Here is a 13234-nt window from a genome sequence, read left to right on the forward strand (position 1 = left end):
TTTGCCTATTATTTTAGGGTGATACTTTTCTTTCGGTTAGATTATTGTCAGTTTTCTCCCTGCACGTTGAGGCAGATCATGTCACTGAATATGTTTTCATTCTCGCCACATTTGTAGTCAAGAATTACTGTAGTTGTTCTTCCGCAGGATGTTTTCTGCTGTGGCCAAGTAAAGAATAGCTGCTTGTACAGCCTCTTTAAGGACCAATGCAAGTGTACCTTAAGACTCCATTTGAAAGTTTGGGAAAAGTATAAACATTTGCATTCAAGAATGAATCAAATGAAATACCTTCCTTTTGGCACTTGTGCTCAGGAGCCACAGCAGTTAGTCGATTTCTTGCAACTATAATCTCTCTTACTGTTCAGTGCTGACTTGCAAAAAAACTCTAATGTGATATTCCTTTGGAGTGCAAATATTTGGTACCAGCCAAATTCTAGGATAGTGTTAAGCCTTAATAAAAATTAATTTGGGGTTCATAAATCTGATGTGTACTCGAAGTATTTTTATCAAGTAACAGTGAAAGATGCTTCTTTTTCAACCAGTGTATTGTCAATGTAAAATGTGTTTCAAGATTTTTCTGCAAGATTAAGGTATTTCCTAATTATTCAGTCTTGTCATACTTAGAAGCACACTGCAGTATTATTTTGGAAGGTTTTCAGACCTGACTCCTGATGAATTTGCCTTTGTGAAAATTTTGCAGTCATCTCTGTCTTTTTAACAGCTGTCATGGAGGATTTGGTAGATGATGACATCTGTATTTTGAACCATGAAAAAGCAGACAATGCTCATAAGAGAGATGGGGAGATTCCTGTTTCATCTTACAGTGGAGATGAGTCTGTTGCCTCACATTTTGCACTTGTCACTGCATATGAAGATATCAAGAAACGGCTAAAGGAGACAGAGAAGGAGAACTCCTTCTTAAAGAAAAGAGTGAGAATTCTAGAAGAGAAGGTAAGAAAAAAGTCAGTTTACCAGTTTCTGGTAGCAGCTACTGTTTGGATGGTGGAGCAGATGGTTAAAGCAGATGGTTAAGTATTTAAAATATGTATTTAACATAATTTTCAAGTTTAAAAGTTTTGGTAAGTTGTTTTATTTAAGTGAAACATAGTTTGTTCCCCTGGTAGTCTAGTTATGTCATACTGAGATTTTTGATTCTTATTGGGCATGTATGTGGTGCAATGCAGTAGCACCCTGCAAAGACACTAGCTTTTATTCAGAAAGACACGTAGTTGTATTGATTCGTTACTGTATTTAATAATGAGGTAGATGGTGTTTATTAACTTGGGCACATGTGACTTAGTATTGTTGAACAGTGAGATGCCAAGTCTATAAACTGTCAGAATCCAGGAATTGTCTATCAGAAGAATCTCTTGGGCTCAGCATACCAAAATGATAAGGAAGAACTGGTAGTTAAGAGTATCTGGCTAGGTCTAGCTAATAGCAGTCTCAAACATGAAATACAAAGTTGCAAGTGCTTAAGGTAGCGGTGTTGGCTGTCTATTTTTTGACCCAGTAATTCTAAAACATGAAGGAATCTAGGAATTTGTTTTATATGCAGTTCCTCATGGCCTCAGTCTAGTGAGGTTCATTAAAGCTAAAAATTGAGCGTGATGCAGGGTTTTCTCCCCAAGTAAAGAATGCTATTGCTAAATGTATATCATCGTTCAGAGTGTCTTTGTACTGCAGAAGGTCTTGACTTTGATAGATTGCTTTCTCATGAATATATCCTTCTATCTTATATTACAGAGTTAGAGCTGAGATGTTTATTAGGACTCTTAAAAGCTTACAAAGTGTGTATTATTTTATGGCATTGGAATAAAGAAGTTGAGTCACATTCAGCACAATTGTGAAACCCTTATTCCAATATTATAATTGGTGACTTTCTGTCAAAAGGCAAAACTTTCTGAGCACTTGCATATAAGGTCCTGGGGTGGGGATAGGAATAGAGCTCTAGACTGAATATTTTGTGAACCATGCTGTGTGTCACACCTTTTACGTGGTTACTCAAAATCACAATAAACAGGATTAGATGACCTTGACAATCTGTCTTAGTCTCATGTCTCGGTTTGGCCTCGTTCAGCCTAATTGTCTTGCAGATGATACTTTCTTTTTCATAGAGAAAACTTTTGGTTTAGTATGCGAATACCATAAAAGTGTTTCTGTGAGAGGGGGGTATTGAGAAGGCCTAGACTGTTACGTAACAGAACTGATTTTCAGTCTTTGTTAATAGCTAGTATATCCATAGGATAAAAAATACATGGGATATTACCCCTTTTGAGTTTAAAGTTGCAAAGTGTATGGAAACTTCCAGAAAGTTTGGTAAAGCTTATATTCTTTCTGAATGGCTTTATTTGGGGAGGGGGTCAGAATGTAAAGGACAAAAACCTTGAAGGTCAATATAAAAAGCGAAGGACAGAAGCTTCCTATTTTTATAGTTTGCTTTCCTGAACTTTCTTTCAAGTGAACACCTAGAAGAGGAGGTATTTAAGGTAGACACATTCTGTTGCCTCTTTCCCTCCTCCCCAACCCTTCTGTGGCTCTTAATTTTAAAGAAAATATATATAAATCTGTCACAAATATCTATGTTAGGTACGCTGAATGTGTTTAAATGCCTCAACAATTTAAACCAAGTGTGCAGGATAAACAGAATGAAAAGGATAATGCAATACTTAGTCAAAACAAGAACTTTCTATATGGATAGATGTAACTTGACACAAGACTTCTTGCTCTCTTATTAAAAAAACTGAATGTATTCAGAAGAAACTGAATGTATTTTAACTCTGCTCCCCTCTTTCTGACAATCTAGCTGGTAGTGCTTATTTTGCTTTGCTTGTGTCTTGCTTTAGTAGGCAATGAGATGGCAAATGAGTAGGCAAATGACCTGGAAGTTAGTAGTTATTTGTAAAATAATTCTGTTTGGCTTTTCTCACATAAATACTATTTTTTTTAATGGCTCATAATTTAAACAAAACAAACCACAAAATCTTCATTTTCTTCTTAATTTTCTATATGTTGTGTCTTCATACACTTAAAACTCTTTTTCCAGAAAGCAATTTGTACATCTTCAGAGCCTGGAAAAAATATGATTAAGGGGTTGTCAGTGTGAGTAATCATGACCTGTGGGTGGATTTTAAATACTCACAGCAGTAAACTAGTAAGCATTAAGTATGGTTAGAGACTGCAGAATTTGTAGATGGCCTTTGTTGTACTTTTGTAAAAATTTTGGTCTGTATCAATGTATTTGATTTATTTATTTTCTACACAAACAAACAAACAAAAAAGCTGTTAGTTTAATGTTGCAGACTGTACTACTGCAATTTTAAAATTTTGCAGTCCTTAATATAACATGCAGAACTTCTTATTTCTCATGTCTGTTAAAATTTTAGTTGCTTGGCTCCCGACTGGAAGAGGAATGCAGTTCAGTTGGACGTGAACAAGTAAATAAGGCATACCAAGCCTATCGAGAGGCCTGCATTGACCGAGATAATCTGAAAAGCAAGCTGGATAAAATGGTATGCCTTTTTAAGTAATGACTTAAATACACATTATGCAAGTACTGCATAGTTAGTAAACGTTTACTGTAGAATTGATTTTATTTGCTGAAGATCTGTGGTGTTTGTTTTATCACTCCTTTAGGTTTTTAAAAGTACATGATGATACTTTATGTAGGAATAACAATTTTAAGTATCTCAATTTTATTACTGGGCTAGGTTAATGAAAAAAAATCAAAGCAATAGTTTTCTTGGGTTTTTTTTTGTTTTTGTTTTTTTTTTAAAAAGTTGAATTGTAAGATATGATAGAAAAAAGCTTCACAAATGGCTTCTCCCCCACCCTGAAAATAGATGAAAGAAAGTGCTGAATCCTTGAAAACCTTGAATGAACAGTTGCAGTCTAAAGAAGTAGAGCTGTTACAACTAAGAACTGAAGTGGAAACTCAACAAGGTATGCATTTGGTTACTTCATCTTAATGTATGCTGACTAGTCTTAGTGGTTATATTATGATCTTGGAGCATGAAGAGGTTTAACCCTATATAGTGGCTAGGTAAGACAGGAGCGTACTGCAGCGAGGTACCTTGAGCTTGTCTGTGTGTTCATTCTTGTAAATGGCAACAGGCATGCTTTATTATCATGGACAAGGAGGACCATAATAAAGATCTGAGGCTGTCATGTTCTTCCACTGTAGGTTATTTAATAATTTGAGAAATGTGCACAACATGACAGTTCATAGGCTAGTGATGTACATCTCTGGACCCCACCACCTTTTCCTCAGAGTGGGGTAGGGGCATACTTGTTCAAGTATCAAACACTATCCAGCCCATAACACTTTCTCTGGTACCTGCAGATGATCTGGGATATTGCTTTGTTTCACTGTTGGGATATAATGGGTACACAAGGATGTTGTATAGCAATAACTGCAGTTGACAACAGCTATTTTAAAGGGCTGGGGGGTGAGGAAAGGTAGAAAGATGCTGGTTGTAGAGAGGCTGGTGGAAAGAGGAGAGAGAAACAAATGGCATACCCTGGCAATTCAAAAGCCCAAATCCAGCTTCTGTTACTGTCGTTGTAAGGAGTGCTGTGTAGATGATAGGTATGTAAAATAAAACACTATGGAAGAAAAAAAAAATCTTTATTAATGTACTGGTACAAGAAAAGAGAAGAAGAAAACGCTATCTATGTAAAGTTAGAGATATGGACTGGTTTCTGTACAAATGCAGCCATTTGAAGGGTGCTTTTAAGTATTGCTGTGCTTGAGTTGGATTACTTCACAAGAGGACCTCCAGCACGTAATGCACTGCTTCAGTTGCACAAGTTTTTAAACTTGGAAGAAGAAACCACGTGTTGTAGTAGTAGTAGTAATAGTATCATTGTTGAGCACATCATGGTTTAAGAAGGCAAGAAGTACAGAGCTTATAAAGAGATCTCTGAAAATGTGGTGATTTCAAGCCTTATTTAGTAATCAGTTTTACTCATAAGCGGGCTCTGAGTACCTTGCTTAAGAAAAATCAGGGTAGCTTAAGCTTGTTCAAAGTGCTAAATCTGGGAGTGTACCATGCAGTTGAAGACTTGGGGGTTTTCTTCCTGTCACGTTCTTTCTTTTCTTGCTGTCTTAACTAGCCTCCTACTACTGATTTGATGCTAGGATCATCTTAAGTTGCTTCTTAATAGACACCATGTGAGTTTGTTCGGTCTAATAAGAAGACTTATGTAACTTCTAGACTTTACCCCTTTGTTTTGATTGTATCTTTTGTAGTTCTCTTTGGAACTTCTTGATATTAAACTTGGGAAAAACTTACGGTAAATTATGTTATGCTACAAATTTGAAGGAGGAAAAGGCTTGTGTTATCAAAGCATGTAAGAACTATGCAAGGTGGTGTATATATCATGAGTGTTTGCCATTAACAGATTTTTGTTTTTCCGGTGCCTTTTTATGCTGTTACTTCCTTTTTCTTTATGTAAAATCTCCCATGCACTCTTGGAAAGTAGGGCCCCGTAGTTTAAACTCGGAAAATAGTCTACTTCTCTGCCAACACTTTACCAGCTATTTCTCTGTTGTCATAGACTGCAGTTTTTTCAGAATGTACAGGATAATTTTTTGTAGCGCATGGGCTGGTTAAAGTGAAACCTTACATACTGAGTTACATTTCTTGAACTGAGACTGAAATCTGTCTTGCTCGTCTTCTTACAGTGATGAAAAATCTGAATTGTACTCAGTCCAGCTGGGAAATAGAGAAGCTGAGCAGTGACTTGAAAGTTCATAGTCTGGAACAGGATCTAGAAAAGCTCAAGCAGGAGTGCAGTAGTCTCAGAAAGGAGTTGCAAAAATCCAAGCAGAAGGTACCTTTATTTTTAAGACATTTTTGTATTAATAAATTTGTCTTGTGTTACAGCATTATTTTAAATCCCTTGTTCAAGCAAAATAAAGGCTAAACAAAGAGATATAAAGCATATAATTGAGTGAAAGGTGAACATCCTAGTAAAATTAACCTTAAATATTCTTATAGATTGGCTTGTTTCTTGGAAGTGTGTGAGGTGAGATTTCCCAGCTGTTGCCCATATAACAACAGAAGTTAAAGCTTTACAATTTCTTATAAGTAGCTGATCAGATCAAAGTGTTCTATGCTGGTATTCATCTTGGGCTGTACTTCTTAGAAAGTTTGGGCAAGACCTGCTTTGTTTGGGTTTGTTCGTTTTTCTCTTAGAATGCTTATGTTAAAAGATGTGAACTTGTTTAAGGAGCTCTAGCACAGCAGGGTAGTTACATGAAGCTTGTCAGGAAAGTGCAATTTTGTAAGGAGGCTTCAAGAATCTTGCTATACCTCTTTTAGTGCCCCTCCCTGCCATTTGTGGGGCAAGTGTCTGTTCTGAGGGACTTGTGTGTAACGTAGGTGTGCTTAGAATCTCAAAAAGGAAATGAAGGTGTCTGAACAGTAATAAAATACATTACATCTAAAAAAAAAAAAATTGTCTAGTGCATGCTTACTGTTTTACGTGGTAGAGTGGCAGTCTCTAGGACTGTGTACTCATGCTGAAGTTACACAATAAATTTAAAAGGTTTAAATGTGATTGTTTGAGGAGACAGACTATTTTAGGTTCCTTATGGTCATTAATAATTACAATTTTGTAGTCTTGAGTCACATAGTAATTGAGTGAGTTGATATTCAGAGTATGTAAGACTCAAACTCTCCTGGGCATTCAGGGACTAGAATGACTAGAGCTAGCCTGAATTTAAAGTCCTTCTCCTCTGCTGCCCTCAAAGGATATATAGTTAAGGATATTTAGTTGGGGTGTGGGGTTCTCAGCACTGAATGTCCCTCTACAGATCTGCTGATGTCAAGCCGCACTCCTAGCTTACGCGCACAGGCTTATGTGCATCCATTGTCTTGTCTTGGTTTAGCCTGTGTTTTTTCCACTAGGTGGGGATACAGCACGTTACCTGGAAGGCCTGTGAGGTGTTTGCTTACTTTCCCTTACTGTTGGTGGTTTTTTTCACTTGTATCTGGAATTCTTTTAGGTGTGTTCAATAACTTGTAAATTCTCAAGGCATACTGTAATGTGTATGCAGTGCTAGTGTCTTCAGATGGCGCTGTAGAATAGAGTAAGAGCTATATAAATAATTGAAGATGGCAGACTGTATTGACAAAATGAATGTTGCTAGAAAGAACAGACAAATAGCAGTTGTAAGCGATACTAGACATGACACTTTAAATAATGCTTATGTCATCAGCTTTTGTTGCAAAGAACAAGTGTAAGAAACAGCTTTTTTTTTTTGAATATTTCTTCTTGATCCTGGCAACTGCTTAATATAGGAAATAAACAGGTACAAATTTTCAAATATGAGGTAATATAGTGCAACTGTTTGTGTTTGGGTTTGTTTGGGTTTTTTTTTGAATGATGAAATTGAATCTCTGATGGGGGGGAAGTCTTTAGGCGGGGGAAAAATTGCCAGGTGAAATACAGGGAAATGTGATGAATGGGCAATGACAAGTCAGCATTGTTTCAAACCCAGCTGCTATTTTTGTTACTACTGGTTTTAATTATATTAGTTAGCATTTTCAGATGTTTTCTACCTTAGGCAAGTATACTTCCTATTTTTTTTATATATTTTTAGATATTCTTATTTGGGGTTTGCATTGTAGTTGATGCGGTCTGTACATTATATTGACAGGTTGCTTGAAAGGTATATAGGCCATCATGAAGCCACAGTAACAGGTGTCAAATTCGTAACAGCTTTGGCTAGAGGGAATGGTAGGAAGGGAACATGAAGAGAAGGGGATATGGATGGGAACTCATCACAGGTGAGGGTCTAACAGAAACATAACTAACGAAGCAAGCCCAATGTTCGATTTGTTAAACAGTCCTGTTAACTTTAGTGAAGCTGCTTTTATGCACAATTTAAAGCAGTCTTTCAGACTCAAGGGATAAATTATGTTCTATCATAAAAGTTACTTGTGGAAGTAAATCTATACTGAAACAGTTTTCTTTACATTAAATGTCTTTATATACTGGGGCCGGGAAAGAACAAGAGAAGACTGTTCACTCTTTTTGTTTTTTTGATTTTTGTTAATGGCAGTCAAAAGCCTTTCTCAATTTTTGCTTTTCAAAGAATCACAAATTCTAAGAGCTCAGCTGTTTAGAAAAAAAAGAGAGAGATAAGAGAGGGGAGAGAGTATGGTGGTGGCTGAGCAATGCTGTCATATAAGTAGGTAATTTAAGCATTGTTAAGTGGAAATTCTTAGCAGAAGTCTTTATGTCCATTTTGAAAACCATCCACTGCAGACAAACACAAATGAAGACTACTTTACTTCTGTATTTTAGTATTAGCAAACTTGCAGTTTCGCTGCAATATTTTCAGATAGAACATCTGAAATCATATGTTCATTCCTTCTCTATCTTCCCCTTACTCTGTTATGCAGGACCAGGCTCAAGACGAAAATCCATTAAATGGAGATTTCCTTCAAAGGCAAGACATCCAGAGGTATGAAAATCAAGTGACTTTCGTGTGTTATTACTGAGGGACAGTTATTTGAATAAGTAAATACTCTTGTAGCCTGTTCAAATGTGTTATTTCAAACTACATGATGTAATTTCAAGTCTAGGAATACTGATTTAGCAAGATCGTTGTACTTTTTTTTTCTTTGTCATGCTGGTAGTCCAGGATGATGATGATAAGAAAACAATTACACCTTAAGATTGTTGTAGAGCAAACGAAGGTCAAATTATCTTCTATTTATAAATCAGCTTTTTCATAGTTAGTGGACTTGCGGATGTGATAGATAAACTTCCAAGTCTCATCCCAGCTATAGAATATCTTCATTCTGCATATGGGGAGGTCTCTGTATTTGCTGATGGCTTCAAATCTCTTGTTTGGTGTTGCAACATACATTCTTAAAGGATTTTCTTTTTTAATATTGAGGAGCCATTGTGTGACCTATTTGAAGAGAAGTAGCAATTTTCCAGAAAAATGCTGATGTCAGAAAGCATTTGTTCTCATTTTGCAGCCAAATAATAATTGTGCTTTATCACCGAAACTCCTATATTATCCTGTCTTGAGTATGTGTGCCATATTAGAAAGTATACATATCCTTTAATTCTTTATGCAAAAGAACAATTCATGAATGCATGAAAGTTTCCAAATGTTCTGTCTTGCAGAAATGAAATACTAACTGCATGTCTTATACCTAGTTATGCCTGTCTGTGTACTTAGACAATTCTCCACAAGAGGGAAGAGTGGTCCTTCATGGTGACAGATTGTTTAGCATAATACCTTATGGCTTACTTGGCTGTTGAAGAGATGGGAAAGGAAACCAGTCACTGAGAGAGAACAGCACAGATAGTTCTTTTCATATGTTCTCTGGTGTAATGATGATAATATTATACATGCTATACACAAATTACACTTTCACCTTTCACCTTGATTGGATAGCTAGCTAGCTAACACTTTCATGTGGCTTCTGCTGAAGCTTCATAGTCAGTCTTAACACGCCTGCAAAAAGGTGTTATCTCAAGGTAAAGCAGTTCTCTCTTTGATTTCCAGAGCAGATTTATTCCACAAAGTGTCGTTCAGGTGGCAACCATCTGAATTAGTGTATGTGCGGTGTAGTATTTATTGTAATATGACATAAATAATGAATGTGTACTGTGTACTGAATATGTAAGCCTGTCCAAAAGTATGTGGAAAAACACCTGAGAAACGTCGTTTGCGAAACATTTGTTTTATAGCAAGCAATCCTGCTGTTTATGGGAGATGGAGGCATTTGCAGTTAATTAACTTTTTGGAAAGTAATTCTTTCACATTTGTCAGCAGTCTGGCTTTAAATTCTTGGTTTGAAAATCTACTTTGCTGTAGGTTTAGACAGGCCGTCATATTCGGGGTTTATATTACATGTTAGAAGGCAGTATGGGATAAACTTCCCAAGCACGTGTAATCTTTGGTTTTCGATTGCAAATTCCTTGAAAATGAGCCTTTGCAATGGGATTATAGGTCAGTATCCACAAAAACAATTGAATATATTGTATGTGATTTAAGTGGAATTCTGGTACCTGCATCCCTTTGCAAGATGCTTTTAAAAGTGCTAAATGCACGTTACAAAATTTATCTAAGCGCTTGCTCTCTGTTTGGTGGCAGACACGGAGATGTTCTTTTATTTACCACTTCTATATATAAATATATTTAACTATTGGACAGTTCTGTTTTGATATGATTAAAGTTTGTTTGACCTTATTTTTGAGACCAAAACACATGAATAAATGAAATCTTGTTGCCACATCAACTTAATTTTAAAATTGTCATCTCTTAAAAGTTCAAAGAGCCAAATGGATTCTGCAGTACAAAGGCCACAGGTTTAGCTGAACTTCTTGAAATATCAGTTCTGAAAATTTTAACATTTTATCTTCTCAGAATTGCTGATGCCTAATACATTACCTATTAAACTATCAGCTTCCTCTGTTCTTTAACAGAGCTTTTGAATCTGAATTTTTGTATTCTGAGGAAATATTTCTGCGCATAGAAGAAAGCTTAGTTTCTTTGTTTCAAGGGAACTCTTTTAGCATTAACTTGCAGAACAGCATAATAGCTGTATCTTGGAGCACATTCATGTCTGATAAATTTCACGCAGGAATGATCCTAAATTGCTGTTTTAGAGGGATAGAAATCTGTATATATGCATGTTTGAAAACATAGTTATTATATAGCTTAATATAGCATCTCAACAATAGTTTGAGCGTACTGAACTGTTTTCAGATAAACGTCTTTTAGGTGAATATGGTGAGGAAGAAAGAAAGATTCTGAGAACTCTCATCCATGACACTTGTCCCCAATAAATGTGTTTTGGTAGAATGCTAAGCATTAAAAAAAAAAAAACATTAAATGATTGATTTCATGTTGAAGTAACTGCATCCTTATATCTTTGAACACCAAGTTAATTATTCATCAACATGAATGCGGTGTTCAGTGAGCCTTTGCTCAAAATTTTACCAAGAAACATATGGTGATGCGGACTTTTCTGACTTTTTTTGTTCTTGATTTTCTTACCAGCAAATAACCTGAAACCTCAATGTTGGAACAGTGCTGCTGTTGCTAAACGTGTTTCTCATACTATGCTGTCTTACCAGAGAATGAATTGGGTTGCTATTTTTTAAACTGTCTCTGTGTGTGTACTCAAGTTTGAATCTTGGGTATCTAGTCTGAATTCATTGTTGCACAATGAATGGTATAAAGACCCAAATACTGATTTTGATAGACTATTTAAAACTATGATCAATTAACATTACTAGAATCATAACATATGGTGGTGTGTGTGGTCATTTATCAGAAGCCATTCAAAGTTAATGCTCTACCATGTTTTCAGTCTAGTCTCCATTTATTTTTTTTTTTTTTTAGTATTCCTTGGAGTTTATGAATTTTATGGTAAGATGGTTAGCTTCAAACAATGAAATTGGAGAGTATGCTTCATATTTCTTTCCATTTGGGGAACTTGAAATTGTTAGTATCATCTAGTATGTTAATATATAATAAGTTATATATTGTAATATGCAAGAGTCAAATAAAATACACAAAGGTCCATCACTTTAAGATAATTATCAATATTGCTCAGTTGTTTTTGAATTATGGTACTCTGGTAAAATTGTCAGTGTATGTCAGGCAAAAACAATTTATTAACAGTTAACACTCGATAAGCATGTTAATAGGTGCGAGGGTGCTTTGGAGGTGGCATTTATTTAGCTTCTTAAAAAATTTTGTTTTGAAAGTGTGCAACAAGCATATTGGGAACTGAAGAGAGAAATGTCTAATTTGCGTCTAGTGAGTGACATGCAAGCTGAGGTTCTACGAAAACTGAAAACACACCCAACGGCGACCAAGAAAGGCAAGTCAGCATTTGCAGTAACAGAACTTACAAACACAAACCGTTGATTCAAGCTGTACCATTTTAAAAAGAAACTAACTATCATATCTTATCAGAATCTCATCAATTGAAGTTGATAAGCTAGACTATATTATGGTTCCAGCCTACCCATTTTCTGCTTTTTCTTCTGTCTCATACTGGTCAACTTCACACATAAAGGTGTTGCTGATGTGTTTTTTCTTCAGTACTGTATTCTGTTCCCCTTGTGGCTTTTTTCTCAGTCAAGTGTTGCTTATGTGCACAAGGCTGAGGTGTTAAGTTTACTCATATTTGACCTTTTACCACAACTACTTCATATTAGGGGGGAAAAAAATCTTTTTGCAAATGCAGTCTTATTTTCCCAGTGTAGACTATATAAAGTATTAATTTGGCGACATTTTAAAATCAGACTTTAATAGACTGAAGTTCCTTTATGGTTGTGTATTTCTTAATGTTGGCATTCAGAAAAGTTGTCTTTTCTAGCAAAGATGACATTTTCTGAATGTGAAATACTGAGGCTGCAAAACTGCTACATTGCAAATAATTAAGGGGAAACTAATTTCCACATAAAGTACGTGTAGTTTCTGTGAGCAGTTCATCAGATGGTTCTTGTGTTTCATGTCTCAACCCAAACACTTTATGAGAGAGCGTTCTTACTCTGGTGGGGCCAGACTATCAGCCTGCCTGTTTACTGCAGTTGTTATTTCCTTTGTTTTCTGCTTGCTTCAACTGTGGTATTTACTGTGTTCGGAATACAGAAGATGCCAGTGAAAGATGGTGAAGTTGGTTACAATATAGTGGTGGCAGTCTGCTGTCCCTGTCTAGTACAAGAACAAGACACTTTGGTTCTAAATAGCTTTGATTTGGCTCAGTGAGATAATGATAGGATTCATCTCCAGGTCAGTCACTGCCTTTATGTGCATGGCCAGCAGTGACTGATGGTCACTCTCTGGTGCTTGGCTGATAAACTGTCAACACATTTTGTAGACTTGGTCATATTGTTACCAGGTGAGTTCGTGTTCCTACAATCCTAAGACACATTTATCAAATAACTTCAGCAGAGAAACTGGGAAGTGAATGAGGTTTTAATCCTTAAATCTGTCGAGGTTTGATGTGATCATGGAGTATCTTTCTGTCCTTATTTTTATTTTGGAGTTCTCGGTCTTGCTACTACACAAGTACTGATTTTTCTCTTCTCCTACCTGGTGAACAGTCTGATTTTCTGAGGATGCTAATGCAGTTGTGCATCCACAGCTATAAAAATAGTGATTGATTGGGAAACAATGGATTTTTGCCTTTTGCTCTGTAGGATTTTTTCAGTAATTTTTCAGAAATATGTAAGTAAGAGTGGA

General features: G+C 36.0%; 1 protein-coding gene across 1 annotated transcript in view; it reads left to right on the forward strand.

The window, feature by feature from the left end:
• Positions 1-726: 726 nt before the first annotated feature.
• AZI2 (5-azacytidine induced 2) overlaps positions 727-13234 on the forward strand; it is a 14558-nt gene continuing 2050 nt past the window's right edge. The window contains exons 1-6 of the mRNA XM_010290757.1: positions 727-951; positions 3387-3512; positions 3843-3942; positions 5687-5835; positions 8415-8476; positions 11749-11864. Coding sequence (XP_010289059.1) covers positions 727-951; positions 3387-3512; positions 3843-3942; positions 5687-5835; positions 8415-8476; positions 11749-11864 — 778 coding nt within the window. The remainder of the gene's footprint in view (positions 952-3386; positions 3513-3842; positions 3943-5686; positions 5836-8414; positions 8477-11748; positions 11865-13234) is intronic.

Source organism: Phaethon lepturus, unplaced genomic scaffold, assembly GCF_000687285.1.
Source record: "Phaethon lepturus isolate BGI_N335 unplaced genomic scaffold, ASM68728v1 scaffold7967, whole genome shotgun sequence".
Classification (NCBI taxonomy): domain Eukaryota; kingdom Metazoa; phylum Chordata; class Aves; order Phaethontiformes; family Phaethontidae; genus Phaethon; species Phaethon lepturus.